Here is a 15293-nt window from a genome sequence, read left to right as displayed (position 1 = left end):
TTATGTTTAATACTTGTAATTTATTATAATGTATCTTGTCACCAAGCGGCCTTCCAGAAGCTAGGGACAGAAACAATCGTTAGAGAAGACAGTTGCCGTTTATTGTTCAAGTAGCTATTTTATCAGTAATGCAGTGAAAATTAGACAAAATGTACTGTATTTACTTTGCAAGTCGATTTCGGTGTGCGCTCCTAAATTTTCTGTTTGCGCTCTTAAAATTTGAAGTTGGGGCTCACTGTGCTCCTAGTAGAAAAAGTTAGTCTGGCACCTGGTGTCTAAAAATCCAAGCGTTGAGGTGAACCGGTGACACAGTAGGTGAGTCAAGGATGGTTTTGTTCACTGTGGAAACGTGTTTGTCTGGTTGACTACCTCAGTCACTGTTGTGTGACAAGAGTCAGGTGTGGAATTCATTTCTACATTGTTTTAGAACTCCTAGATTACAACCCATTTACCTTTGCAATTATTTCCGGCTACCTATCTAAATATTTGGGTTGTATTTTGGATTGTTTGGTTCCGTTATGAGTAGTGTTAAATGATGACTGAGCAGGAAAAGAATTTATTGTCTGCCGATCTCACCATCACTCATTATCATCACACTGCCTGGCCTCTCAGGATCTCATCACTTCTTTTTCATCTTCCAGGACTTCTTGTTGGACATGGAGTCAATGATAAATTGCGAGCGGCGCTTCAGTGCCTCTCGAGAGAGCACGCCATCGTCCTCTTCGCTCTCCTCCTCTGAAACCAACATTGCTAGTTATAAATAACGGTGTGTGTGTGTGTGTGTGTGTGTTTGTACATAACTCACCAATATTTTGGAGGTCCATCTCTTGGTCCTCAGACACAGTGACTCGTTTGTTGTAAGCCGGCAGTTGTTTCTCAATCATGAAATAAAACTAATACAAAATCGAAAAGAAATGAGTGAAAATGTGGTTGTACATTATGGGAAATTTTCCAAAATTGTTTCGAAAACCAGGGCAACATGGTGAAAACTTTTTTTTGTTCATCTGTGCATTCCAGCTTCCTCCCACATCCCCAAACATGCATGTTATGTTTATAGATGACTTTAAATTGTGCATTGGAGAGTTCAGGGTGGCTTGTGGGACCCCTGAAGCAGCTGACAGGCCAAGCGGCAGGCAGCTTCAGCAGCAGTCGAGGCAAAAACCCACGTGTGAGAGGAGTTCGTTGAGGCCATGGAGCACAATTTTCGGTTGGCCTCTGACATTTGATGCCTCAAAAACAGGTGCCCGGACAACATTGTTTGCAGTGGGGACAGAGGCCTGCTGACCTCGACTGAGGATAAAGTCGGGCGGTGGAAAAAAATACTTTCTCTGTCCCACTGAAATAACTTTGATATAGGAAGTCTTGAGGACACGAACGCGGACAGTTCCACCAGCACCATGGCTGAGGTATCTGAGGAAGTCAAAAAGCTCCAGGGGTAAATGAGTTTCGCCCTGAATTCCTCAAGGCTCTAGATATTGAGGCACTGTCTTGGTTAACACACCCGACACATGAACATTTGCCTCCGCTGAGGCTGCCCTTTGTCAAAGATTCTGTTCAGAATTTTTATGGACAGAATTTCTAGGCCCAGCCAGGGTTGAGGGGGTTTGTAGCCTTAGGATCTCGTCTCAGCTATTTGCAGACGATGTGGTCCTAATGGCCTCATCAGGCTGTGACCTTCAACATTTACTGTGACGGTTTGTAGCTGGGCCGCACGGTGGACTAGTGGTTGTCCAACACAGTAACAGTCTGGAGATCCGGAAGACCTGGGTTCGTTTCTCCCTTGGGCATTTCTGTGTGGAGTTTGCATGTTCTCCCCGTGTGTGCGTGGGTTTTCTCCAGGTACTCCGGTTTCCTCCCACATTCCAAAAACATGCATGTTAGGTTGATTGGGGACTCTAAATTGTCCATAGGTATGAATGTGAGTGTGAATGGTTGTTTGTCTATATGTGCCCTGCCATTGGCTGGCGACCTGTCGCCCGAAGTCAGCTGGGATAGGATCCAGCATGCCCCCGCTACCCTAAGGAGGAGAAGCGGTATAAGTGGAAAATGGATGGATGGATGGGTTGTAGCTGATTGTCAAAGTTCCGGGATGAGATTCAGCATCTCCAAATCTCAGGCCGTGGTTCTCAGCTGGAAAAGGGATTGTACCCCCTTCGAGTTGGGAGTGAGGTCTTGCCCCACGTGGAGTTCAAGTATCGCGGGGTCTTGTTCACGAGTGAGGGAAGGCTGCAGTGTGAGTTCGACAGGTGGATCGGCGCAGTGTCTGCTGCGGACAAAATGAGTTTCCTTCGTAGGGTGGCTGGACTCACCCTAAGGGACCGGCTGAGTCGTCCGGGAGGATCTCAGCATACAGCCAAGTGTTTGACTCTGTCCACTATAACTCTAATCTCATGAAACGACACCAAAGCTAAATCCAAATCCTTATATATACTTGAAGGTTTTTCACAAAATGAATGCAATAATGAACACAGCAACTACTTACATTTATGTAAGAGTAATTGTTGCCAATTCAATTTGTTTTTGGGGAAAGCAACTACTAACTATACTTAAGTATCACGTAATTTGCCCAACATTGCCCATTTAAGTCGAGATCACATTCACTGGCTGACCGAAGTGGACATCAACGGTTTTCAAAGTAACCTGACATAGCCATTGCTTGCATGCACATTTACATAAGAACGGGCGATAAAGGATTTTTTGAGCCTACAGCGGTTTGTTGTATGGGGGCCAGAATTCCTGGCTGCACCCCTGCTTTTGGCTGATATAAAAAAGGGAACCATAAACTCACCTTAATAAAGACAAAAACATATTTAGACTTTTTCAAGAGAACATAAATATATATCACTCGTGGAACTTAGAAGATGATACGCCTTCTGTAAGGCGATTTTGGATGTGAGATCGAGTGTATTGGTGGAGCCCTCGCAGGACTTCCAGTAGCACGTAGGTGAGTTCCAAGCGAGAGAGCAGCCAGCGAACCCGGTGTCTTCCACGACTGACGAAGGATGGTCATCTCGTCAAATGAATTCAATTATTTTTTTGGGTTATTTGCTTAGCCTTCTGTCTGACACACACACGGGAGTTTGGGCTGCGTTAGCTCCTGTTTGATTGATGATCACACTGTGAGCCCTGAAAACTCACCATACTCCGTCAAGTATTTGTTCTTCAAATGCCGTATTAAATTAAAGCTTTTCCATGTGCTGCCCCCGCAAGCTATTTTTCGTGGTGTGTGTTAGCATGTAGGTTCCACACAGCAGACGTGTTTTTGTTTTTGTTGTGGCACGCCTGCGCAGTGTGAAGTAAGGTGGCCGGAGGACGTTAACCAAGACATTAGTTGGAGCAAGACACTACACTTCTATGCAGGGATTGCTAAAGGGAGCAATAGTACGAGCCACAGGTGATCAATTGGCTTTTGTGATCAGTGTTAAAAGGTCGATCACATGCTTTTTCACAGAAATCCGCCGATACTGATCGGTGGCTAATTGATCGGAGCATCCCTACTTTTTAGTAATAAGAACATGACTGACCAGGACGAGACGGTCGACTCAAAACAGGTTGCTGACGCCAAAGGTTGACTTAAACAAGTTTGAGTGCATTATGATCGCCACAAACGTTACACTGAACCTGTGACCACACTAGATCATCTCAATCTACATCTGTGATGTCATGCCACACGTGTGTGTCTCACCTCCTCTTCCTCCATGTCCTTCGCAATCTCATTGAGGTCTTTGCCACGAAGCTTATCTTGCAGTAACTGCAGCTTTCGCTGACAACGGGTCAGCAGCTCCACCACAAACTCTTCTGAGTTTGGAGACACATCTGACGGTGCCTCATTCTTCAGGGACAGGAAAAGCCGCCATAGAAATGTAATTTTATAACGCAGAGTTTCAAAGCAAGCAGGTTGGTTTTTTTTGGCTTTTTTTTTTTTTTTACCAGGGAGATGTGATTGAGTTTGTCTGCTAGGTGTTCCACTCCTGCTTGGATAGTACTTAGGGTTTTAACCAGAGAAGCCAGACGTTCTTTGGCTGCTTCACAGGCCTGCTGTTTAGTCAGAAGTCCCTGTTCACACTCTTCCAGCAACCTCTGTTCACTACAAATGGAGAAAATGAATTAGCTGTTAATAAAGATGCATAAAAACTAGGGCTATCAAAAATGGCCGCTAACGGCGGTAACAAATTTATTTCATTAATTACGTTAGTTTTTTATCTTTCTTTCAATAAAATACAGTAAAAATGGGCATCCTTCAGACAAATGCACATGATTAATCATGATTAATTAGAAAATTGTGATTAATCTGATTGAAATGAATCATTTGACAGCCCTAATAAATACAGATCATTGTCAGGAAGTGCGAGAGGGCATTTGGATGCAAGTAATGAGATTACTACAATTACATAAATATACACTCACCAGCCGTGATGACACTGTTGTAGTTAACACTATGTTGTGTACAACTGCAATGCATCATCCCTACAGGTGTTTATATTTTTTCCCTCCGATAGCTAATTTATGTAACCAACAAATCCTTCAGTGTGATGCAGTGCAGTCATGCACCACCGCAGACGAGAAAGATAACGCACGCATCCCTAATAATGTGGTACCAGCTCTGTATTTCTTGCACGCTTTCCCCACCTGGACAGTTGTGTTTCTCCCGAATACTTCATGTCATCAAACTGTTGCTTCAGGCACTCCTTCTGCTCCTTCAGCTGCAGTAGAACATTTGCATTCTCTGCTTTGAGCTCCTGCAGATGTTGGTGAGTCTCCTTCTGGGCAATGTAACGACCCATTACCTCCTATACAAACACACACACACACATATTTCTATACAATTCAAACAAAGCATAAATTCCCCATATTTTTCCATTTTTTAACCTCTGTATTCGTATAACCAGTGGCTTCTTTCATCCTTTGGAGGGTCTCCTCAAAAGCGTTGATGTTCTTGTCCATTTCTGCGGCCATCCTGGCAGCGTTGCACTCGGCCTCACTGTTTAGCTCATCCTGCTGTACTGTTTTCCTCTGGGCCTAGAGGTCAGAACGTTCTCGGTGAGTGCTCCACGCTTTCAACTTCTATGCTGAAGTGATATTGATGTTGTTTTTGAGGACACGCCACTAAATGTGACTCACATCTAACTTTTCAGCCCGGGCCTTGATCTCCTGCACCCTTTTTCGATAGATGGCTAAAAGATAATCTTTTTCTTGGTGCTCCTTGTAGAAGAGTTCCTCCTGCTGCTGTAACTCAGCCTGGGAGGATAAGCAACAACAAAAGCAAGATGTAAAATAGTGAGAAGAAATAACAAATGGACATGGCGTGTAAATCCGTCATGCAAGGATTACGGTTCATTTATCTGGCATAATTGGTGATGATGTAAAATGGAAAACAATTTACAATAGCGGTTTCTTTCGAGAGCTGGGCTTTGCTGTTCATTTCCTGCACTTCCTGAAGTTCCTTCTTGTACTTCATAATTTCTGCTTCCAGACTGTCTATCTGACCTTGGAAAGTCAGACCCTCCTCCTGCCAAATGATGGGTGAGATGCAGAGGAAAGAATTGTTGGAAGTGATCACAAACACGTACAAAGGTTACAATACTGGAATGGGATCAGAAGTGACAAAGCTGTATTGGGACACCCCGACTAGTTATGTTTATTGTCAGCTAACAACAGGGATGTGGCTAAGTTTAGGTACTAAGGTTAACTATCATTGAACGTATAGCCTACCAAAACATCAACGCGGCGGCAAATTGATCGGGACCACCGGCTTGTGGGGACAGCCATGACGCCAGTCATCGTATTCGGGATAAACAAAAATTTGTATGACGTTCAGTTACTTTCTGTCATGCCCCCCCCCCCCTTATCATACATACTTATTAGGAGTGTTACGAGACACCTGACTCTCGACACACGAAACTGATTTCAACATTAATTTTAAGAAAAGTACAATTAAATATGACTGGATGATGTTTTTTCTCTAACAGTCACAAAACAATGCAAGTGCATTTTGAAATGTTTATAGTCCCACAAATTGACGCTAAACAATATTTTTTGAGAACAAATAAACCACTTTTATAATATATAAGAATAATAATGTCTGAAGTTTGCAGCATTTCTTGAAATGCTGACTCTTCAACTGCGTAGCGTTTCTTTTGCCTTTTGACTTTCTGCGAATGCACACCATTTTGCGCTATTCCGTATTTCCAAACATCTCGGGGAGTGTTGACAGTCGGGACGAAGGCTGCGCATCTTGATGTGTACTTTGTTCCCCGGATTGGAAAACTGGGTCGGGTGTATATGTTTGAGGTGGGCAAGTTCCTTTTGTCGCGTCTCATGTTTCCACAATTTTCAAATAAAGTCAACATACTGGCTCGTTCGTGTTGATGGGCTCACTTTGCCCATCAATATTCCAATGCGGTGGCTGTGGCATTTGGCTTTGCAAGCATCTTTTCCCCTCATAATTTCTATTAAGTTAACTTGCATTGCTCCTCACAGTCATTATCTCTTTCTCGGAAATCAAGGCTAAAAAAACAACATATTTTTATTATCTTAATTTGTATTATTTTAGGCAATGTATTTCTAAAATCAATATTACATATTGACCCAAATATAACACTACATTTTCCCCTTCGAAAAAGTCTGAAAACAACATGTCTTGTCTTGCGGTATTTACAGTGAAGATGTATACACGCAAACCAACAGGTGGCGCCAAACTACATTCAGACAACAGCGGAGTTGTTATGCCAGGAAACAACTGTCGTGCAAGATAAATGGCATTCTTTCTTATTGCCTAAGCCCAGTTGATATTTCACTGATATTGACAACATAAGGATTTATTTAGTCCTTTTCTGTCTTTCATTTTGTCATAAAAGACGTTTTCCAAAATGGTATTCAAGGACAGTAGTCAATACGATAAATATTGACTGTAGAAATATTTTTTAAATGTTATTTACCTTGATTTCAGATAATTACAGAGACTGATTCGAGATTAAATTTTATTTTCACCCCAAAAACATAAGAACCCCACCAACGGATAGTGTAACCCGCGTCGCTTCGCACTGCCTCGCGCCCGTGGGGCGACCACCGGACCTTTGTAATGGGAGACGAGAGTGTTGACCACACGGTCAAAATCCCGGATTGTCAACCGCGTGTTCAGCGCAGCTCTCAAGGCAGAGGTTTACCAACGTACACTTGCGCAGCTTCACAGGTTGGCATCTGTTACACTAGCATATACAGTAGCATATACAGTAGCATATACACTAGCATATACACTAGCATATACAGTAGCATATACACTAGCATATACAGTAGCATATACACTAGCATATACACTAGCATATACACTAGCATATACACTAGCATATACACTAGCACAGGGGTCACCAACGTACTTGTGAGAGCTACTTTTACAAAATGAAAATGGCCAAGAGCTACTCATTTTTGTAACATTTATTTTCAGAGCTTATTTTAAACCCAAACAAAGTGAATATGCTTGTTTTACCAGAACATGAACAAAATCCAGAACATGAACAAAATGCTGGTGTCCACAACTCACATTTTGTATTTTAGAATGGATTTCTTTCTACTGTTTTTTCATTATTAACTGAAAACCTGAATGAAAAGCAGGCGGGCACCACGTTGGTGACCCCTGCACTAGCATATACAGTAGCATATACACTAGCATATACACTAGCATATACACTAGCATATACACTAGCATATACACTACAGGCCAAAAGTTTGGACACACCTTCTCAGTTAGTCCATTTTCATTTATTTTCACGACTGTTTATATTTCAGATTCTCCAAACTATGAATGACTACATGTGGAATGATGTACTAACATAAAAACATGCGAAATAACTCAAAACATGTCTTCTATTTTATACATATATTTCATGTCATACTTTTTTTGATAGTGCTGGAAAGCCTTTGTGTTCTCTTAATGAGTTTCATGTGGTAGTCACATGAAATGGTTTTCACTTCACAGGTGTGCCTTGCCAGGGTTACTTCGTGGAATTTTTTACCTTATTAACGGGGTTGGGACCATGGGGTTGTATTGTGTGTGTCCAAACGTTTGGCCTGTACTGTATCAGTGACAATAGTCACTACGCGTTCTTTAAACGCACAAGCTAACTGCTCGAGCGTTAAATGAAAACAAAAATTGATAGTCAAAAAGTATTTTTTTTTTTTACCTTCATTTAAAATACTCAATTCAGAAATTTTAGGGAGAGACACTGGCGCTTGGTATTTAAACCTGATGTTTCTGTGCATTTTTATTGCCAACAATAGTCAAAGATTGTACAAAACATGAACAATGGGCTCACTACTAATAATAATAATGATGTATTTGATTTTACATGTGCTTTTCAAGGTACCCAAAGTGCTTCACAGTGAAGTAAACCCACTATTGATTCACTCCTCGATCACACACTGGTGGTGGTAATCTACATCTGTAACCACAGCTGCCCAGGGGTAGACTGACGGAAACGTGGCTGCCAATTCGTGCCTACGGCCTCTCCGAGCGCCACCAAACATTGATTCCCATTCATACAATGTGCTGGCAGAATGAAGAGATGAGCTCGAGGTCCGCCACAACTCACCTGCAAGTGACGCTTAAGCTTCAGATAGTTAGTCATGATGTTTGCAGCCTCCTTGCATTTGAGCTGGTTCTTCTCCAGACAGTTCTGTAGCGACCTCAACTTCTGCAAAGACAAAGACGTGCATGTGCATGTGAAACTTTGTTTTCAACAATGCACACAAAAAGGACTCCCAATATTTACTTGTCTGGAAGAAGCATTGTTTACCCAAACACTGCACGCATATTCAGATATTGTTCAACTGCATGACAGCAAAATCATGTTTGAAATCAGTGTAAGAATACAGAAATACAAACGTTATCAAAATTAACATGTAAACCAATTCCGCCAAACATTTACAATCAGATGGACTTTCCTTCCCAAGACAAAATCCTGAGATGGAAGCATCCGCTCAGATCGAGCTTTTCCCGCTGCCGTCTCCAACGCCTCACCGGCGATGTCAAGTTTGCGCGACGCAACCCAGTTTCCTTCTTTACAGCCAAATCGATCACCTTTACCTCGAAAGCGGCATCATATGCATCTCTTCGTGTGCGTTTCATGATGAGGGTGTGTGCATGTGATGCCAAATGACAGTTTTGAAGTATACGCGATGCTGCGAGATTAGAACGTGCCCACACACAGCTGTGTAAGCTGCGGGGTTTAAAGCGGTTTATGCACCAGAGATCACGTGTGTTTACAGCAGCTTTTCAGGTTAGGTTGATAACGTTTGAATCCGAGAAGAACGGCGTCCAATTACTACCCTCAACACAGTCGTACCTTGGAAGCAACAATAGCCGTTACATACCAGCTCGTTCTCCGGTCTTCTTGTTACAATCTTGACACTAAGACCACCAAGAATCATATAATGCACATCACAGACATGTCACATAGGTATCAAACAAGTCCATTTTGCATCATATTCATATCAGAAATTTGAAAGACATTTTTTAGCATCATAATCAGCATAAGAACGATCATACTCTTTGATGAATACAAGTGACGTGCAATCATGTGACGCTTATTTTTAATATATTCTCAAATTAGCCAAATTCGACCCGAACATTGTAAATGTACAGTTGATATCGCTCCCCCACTCTATCACGGCTTTTCACAACAGAATTAGGAAATGATCGCTGTTGCATGGCTGAATATGGTATAAGAAGCATTTTACTTGTGAATGTAGTATTCCACATTGGCCACTAGGTGTCACATTGAGGCCAGGTTTGGAACCAATTAACAGCAACAAACAAGGGGCATCTGTATAGAATTTTTTGTATAAAGTTATTATATACTGTAAACGTATATAAATAACTTTGTGGTTATTTCAATTGTTTGATGTTGATTGTTGTCTTTATAATGTACAGTCATCCCTCGCTTCTTGCGCAATTGGTTCCAGACCCGACCGCGCTAAGTGAATTTCTGGATAGTAGGATTCACTATTAATGAGTTATTTTCATATTTTCGAAGAAAACCTGACTTTCTTAATGTGTTTTTTTTTACCATTATTAGAGCCCTGCAGACATGAAACAACAGCCCTATCGTCACCTTTACACTGTTATTCTTTGTTTGTCACATTGCGCAACTGTAATGGACAGGCTACGGGATCACTGCAGGGGCAAAAAAAACGGCTGCCGCTTTAAGCATAGCATCCTAGTGAGCTAACTCGCTCGCCTCCAAGTTATGTTAAGCATTTGAAAACAGAGTGGGGAACATGGACAAAGAAAGAAGCCAAAAACCTACAGTACCACTTTCACATGGAACGAGAGAAGCTTTGTCACCATTTCATGTCGGACATGCCATGGCTGACTACATGCAGTGTGAAGGTAATGTAATATAAGGTAATGTCTCATCAGTGTAACATTACTGATGCCTAGTGACCAGAATACTACACATGACTGGTCTTTCAATATTTTTGGACTAATAATAACGTGTCACAGTCAACCACGAAACAGTGATAATTTTTTATGAATGAAAAACTTTGATAGAGTGAGGGAGTGATGTTCAAACCACAATTTGTCGAGGGACGACGGCATTACTATTATTCATTTATTTACAGGACTTTCATTTTGTGGCAAGGGTATTTATATTGTATTTCTGATTTTTTTTTCTATTTGTAATTTGTTAACCACGTGAATTGGGCACCAAGTTATCTTTTAAATTCAATAACAAAATCAGAAAGGTACGGAATCAGAGGATTAGTTTTGAATTGGGTTAAAAGTTACCTAGCAAACAGGAAGCCATTTGTAAAGCTAGGGGAATACACATCTGCGGGTTTAAATATTACGTGTGGAGTACCCCAGGGGTCAATATCGGTACCACAACTTTTCTATTTGTATATCAATGACATTTCTAAAGTGACAAAGGACTTAAAGTTGGTATTATTTGTGGATGATACAATTGCCTTTTGTTCTGGGGAAAGCACACAAGAGCTAATTAAAAAGGTCAAGGATGAAATGGTCATGTTAAAGACATGGTTTGATAAAAACAGATTATCCTTGAACTTAAGTACAACTAAAATAATGCTATTTGGTAATAGCAGAAAGGATAAGTACTATCAAATACAAATAAACGGACATTTCTGGGGATCATAATAGACGAAGAAATGAGTTGGAAATCTCATATCAAAAATACACAATGAAGGATGTCGAGAAATACTTCAATATTGAATAAAGCAAAATTTTTTCTTGATCAAAAATCACTCCAGACTTTTTACTGCTCCTTGCTATTACCATATCTAACTTACTGTGTGGAGATATGGGGCAATACCTATAAAAGCAATCGAGAACATACAAACCCTTTATTTTTTAAATCACAGATATTAAAATTTGCAGAATTAAAATTTAATACATTTTCCAACAACTAAAATAATGCATAAAGTTAACAATAACTTGGTACCCAAAAACGTCGCAATAGTATTTCTCTATAAAGGAGGAGAAATATGATCTTAGAGGAAAAAACTGTTAAAAAAAAGCACTTATATGCGAGAACAACGCTGAAAACCCACAGCATTTCTGAATGCGGAATTAAATTATGGAACAGACTGAGCACGGAACTCAACGTACCGAGATGAGCAAATTCAGAACAACAATACAACCTTCATGCTGTTCAAAAAAAATTAAACCAAACCAAATTAAAGACAACAGTAAAACAATGTCATTTTGTAAATCACCGATGGATGGGGCGCCTTATCAAATCTCACCTAGGGCGCCACTTTGGGTAGGGCTGGCATTGAGTGTACTGTGTGTATAGGATACTGTATAGTTTCATTACCATTGTAACTTCCTCCTTTTCAGTCATCGCCAGATTCGAGCCCACTGCTTCCATTCTGAGGCACTCTCTCTTCAGGTCGTCCAGGCGGCGCTGGTGGCTCTGAGTTGTGTGCTTAAGGGCATTGAGACGCTTCATCTTGGATGCCACCCGATGCTCAAGTTTGGCTAGGGCGTCCTAAAAACACGACCGGGCAAGACTCAGGTGTTTCACAACCTTTATGGAATCCTGGCACATTTTGACATAATCTTACAATAAGTATATACACACTTTGCCATCTGCCATCTAAGTGGAAGAGCATTTAACTGCGCTGCCTTTTACTTTTTACTTACTTTCAGTTTTACTGTAGGTCTGCTTTTTTTAGTCTTTTTTAGTGTCTTACAGATGGTGGAGGAATGATGTCATATAAATGAGTATCCACCCAGGTTGCTATGGTGTCATCCACTGTGCTGCTCAGAGCCACTAGGGGGGCATATTTGCATGGTATCTGTAGATTGCTATAATATGCTGTGATGTATCAACCAGCATTACAGACCTAAATTAATGTCTTGGCATTCCAAATCTTCTATTTGGTTATGGATGCACTATTGTTTTCCAGAAACTAAGTAATGGAGGACAAGTTGCGTTTATATTATTGAAAGATTTAAGCACCCACCATCTTGCCGGGATTATAATGGCAAAGATGCAATCGTTCATTCAGTCATCATTTCTAAGTATTCACATGTAATGTACTTTATGAGTATATTGTGGCACTGTGGCTTCATACAGGAGCTAAACCATTGTAGGAACAAAGTGCACGCATACAACCTTCCCTGACATTTGCGGGCCAGTATCCTTCTCCACACCTCGGCCATGTAAGGCTGCCTGGACTAATTGTTGTTCACCCTAAAAGAGAACCAGGGTGGATTAGGGTTAGGTTTCAAGGTTTAAAAACAGGTATTTTTGGTTGTCTTAATTGTCCTTACGGCCTCGACATCTGTCACCCTCTTCTGTAGCTCCCTGTTCTCCTCCCTCAGCTGCAGGATGGCCTGGCGGTTCTTCTCAAGGGCCGAGTGAGAGCTCTCAAAGTAGGCGCTCCTGTCGCTTTCTTAGAGGCAGACAAGTATTTACATCAGTGAAACGGATAAGAAATCGAGTGCATGGCTGTAATCGATCGATTTTTCGAAGCAAACGTACCCAAAAGTTGAAGTTTACGCTGCAGATCCGCTATTTGGTCGTATATGGAAGGTTTGGTGTCCGATTCAAACAACATTTTTTTGGTTTAAACTTCACAATGAGCAAAATGACGGGTCGAATAGCAGCACCACCGTCGAGGCACGCGTTGAAATTGCGGAGACGCGTTGCCTAGCAACGAGTCAACTCAAAGCGAAGCTCAGTTCCTGGTGCGTGAAGGTGTTTCCTCTGATGACAAGACTTTGTAGTGACATATAAATTGTTGCGCGTTGCGTTAGATTACAGTTGCATCAACAATAACATAATACAACACCAACATAATAATGTATCTTCGACAGTTACAGGAGTTACATTTTCCTTTATCTCCATAAATCTTCATTATCCCGTCCCTTAACTTGTAAAGTACCGTCGACTAGCGCCACCTCAGAGATCATTTCCTGGCATTCTTTCAAAACAAACTGCGTCATACAGGAAGTGACAAATAAAATGGTTAAATGAACACCTAACTGCTAGGCTGTAGTTGTCCTTTACAGCCATCACTCAAGCCTAGTTTAAAACTCCAAAGCAAACTTATTGTGCTTTGCAGTGGTATAGAATTGTTGTGCATCATAATTAAAGCTGTTTTTACTATTTTTGGTTAGAGGTGGTAGGATCCAAATGTCGATGATGAGACTTTTTCAATTCTCGTCTACGTTTACGTTCACAAATAGGTGTTTTTTTTTTGTTACGTTACTGATACATTGTTATTGTGGTGGACACTGGGGGGGAATTCTGCGAAGCGAGTTTAGTGGGTTAGCGAGCTGTGTTGAATTGAAAGCCGGACTTGTGTTCGCCGATTGTATATAGCCCTTCTTTTAAAGCAGCTATCACCATGGTAACTTAGGCTAAACTTATAACTTGGTCGGGACCAGGTTATGTCCAGGCTTCCAGTTTAAAATCAGCTATGAAAGTGCCACTGTTTTTCTGTTTAACTAATTCGGAGATGGCGTCACATTTATTGAGAACGTACGAGGTTCCCGAGGGGACATGGAGGAAAACATTTTGAAAAAAAAGCATTCCCTGATGATATTATTCATCTAAAAGTGAGACAGATAGATATGCCCGCTAGATATGCTCACACGAGCACCAGGAATAAAATTCAATATGAAATATTAACGTAAACGTCAACACTCCCATCTAGTGGTTACAACGAGATACAACAAGACATACTTCCAAGAATTAAAGATTTTCTCCAATTTATTCATTTTTTAAAATTGAATTTAAATGGATTTTTTTCCCACAAGCGTTAAAATGTCAAAGCTGTGCATTGTTGAGCGTCAATAAAAGAAAAGACTAGTAGGGTATCGTAAGTATAATAAATCAGTGTCTATTAGTCCATTACATGCTCAGCAGAATTCTGTCAGCGGTCCTTCCTCGCCCATTTGGCGGCAACTGTGTTGCTTTTAGCAGTCATAATCTTTTGGCAACTCCTCATAACGCTCCATAATAAATACGTATAAATAAGTAGATAAGTAGCATATGACGTCAAACGCCCCCTTTCATGTGCACAAAGCAAAAAAACGGACTTGACAAAGTAAATTGACAACCGCCGTCACGGGACCACTTAAGTCTGATTGCGGATGTTAGGTTTTGTCGAATTGCATCTTGAGCACAAAGCCCGGGTTTGTTGAGCCACTGTTGTGAAATAGATCTACAGATGACATAGATTACACATGCGTAGTACAACTCGGCTTGCCTAACACGTGACTGACAAGGAAACAGGCCAACCGCATGTAGACGCGTGATGCACATCCGTAGAACCGATCGCGTTTCCGGTACAAATCGCGTAGTGACGGGCATTCAAGCTGTTGTGAGCAGTTGAAGAATAAAGTCCTGCATGACACCAGCCACTCTGTGTTGCTTGCAACTGCCACAATATTGTTATATTCATAGTACGGCTGTCAAACTTAATGCGTTAAAAATGCATTAACAAAAATTTCCTTTAACGGCACAAATTTTTTTTTGACGTGCTGGATGCAGCGCTGGATGTGGAGTCACAAGCGGAAACAAATATTGACCAGAAATGGGCAAAGTAAAGGGTATTTTGAATGTTCAGCTTCCAAACCCTGGCAGATGGCTCTCACAAGACCCAAGTTGTTTGTATCTACTGTCGCTGTGACCTGAGTTGTCATGGAGTTGTCGACTGCCAGAGATAAGTGAGAAGGTACTGGAGCACTGCCGGTATTTTTTTATTATCATTTATAAAGTGTACCTTGGCATATGAGTGTCCCAAATATGTGTTTTTAAATG

At 41.2% G+C, this 15293-nt stretch overlaps 1 protein-coding gene across 1 annotated transcript; it reads right to left on the bottom strand.

Moving 5' to 3' along the window:
• Window positions 1-591: 591 nt before the first annotated feature.
• odad3 (outer dynein arm docking complex subunit 3) lies at window positions 592-13435 on the bottom strand. Its single transcript, XM_054780114.1, has 13 exons — window positions 13008-13435; window positions 12797-12918; window positions 12639-12716; window positions 11835-12008; window positions 8589-8690; window positions 5384-5509; window positions 5122-5238; window positions 4870-5019; window positions 4630-4790; window positions 3931-4087; window positions 3686-3832; window positions 806-893; window positions 592-735 (listed from the first exon to the last, which is right to left on the bottom strand). The coding sequence occupies exons 1-13, from the start codon at window positions 13081-13083 to the stop codon at window positions 620-622; spliced, it is 1614 nt and encodes a 537-aa protein (XP_054636089.1). The 5' UTR covers window positions 13084-13435; the 3' UTR covers window positions 592-619.
• Between the last annotated feature and the right edge of the window lie 1858 nt (window positions 13436-15293).

This window comes from Dunckerocampus dactyliophorus, chromosome 6 (assembly GCF_027744805.1).
Source record: "Dunckerocampus dactyliophorus isolate RoL2022-P2 chromosome 6, RoL_Ddac_1.1, whole genome shotgun sequence".
Classification (NCBI taxonomy): domain Eukaryota; kingdom Metazoa; phylum Chordata; class Actinopteri; order Syngnathiformes; family Syngnathidae; genus Dunckerocampus; species Dunckerocampus dactyliophorus.
The sequence above is the reverse complement of the archived record's forward strand: the minus strand, read 5'-3'. Positions and strand labels throughout refer to the sequence as shown.

Excerpts from the sequence above, each read along its gene's own strand:
- odad3 (XM_054780114.1), bottom strand. The coding sequence starts at position 13,083 with ATGTTGTTTGAATCGGACACCAAACCTTCCATATACGACCAAATAGCG. Across the intron at positions 5,020-5,121 it reads CCCGGGCTGAAAAGTTAGAT|GCCCAGAGGAAAACAGTACA; the intron begins GTGAGTCACATT and ends TCTGACCTCTAG. Across the intron at positions 894-3,685 it reads AGGACATGGAGGAAGAGGAG|TTTTATTTCATGATTGAGAA; the intron begins GTGAGACACACA and ends ATTTTGTATTAG.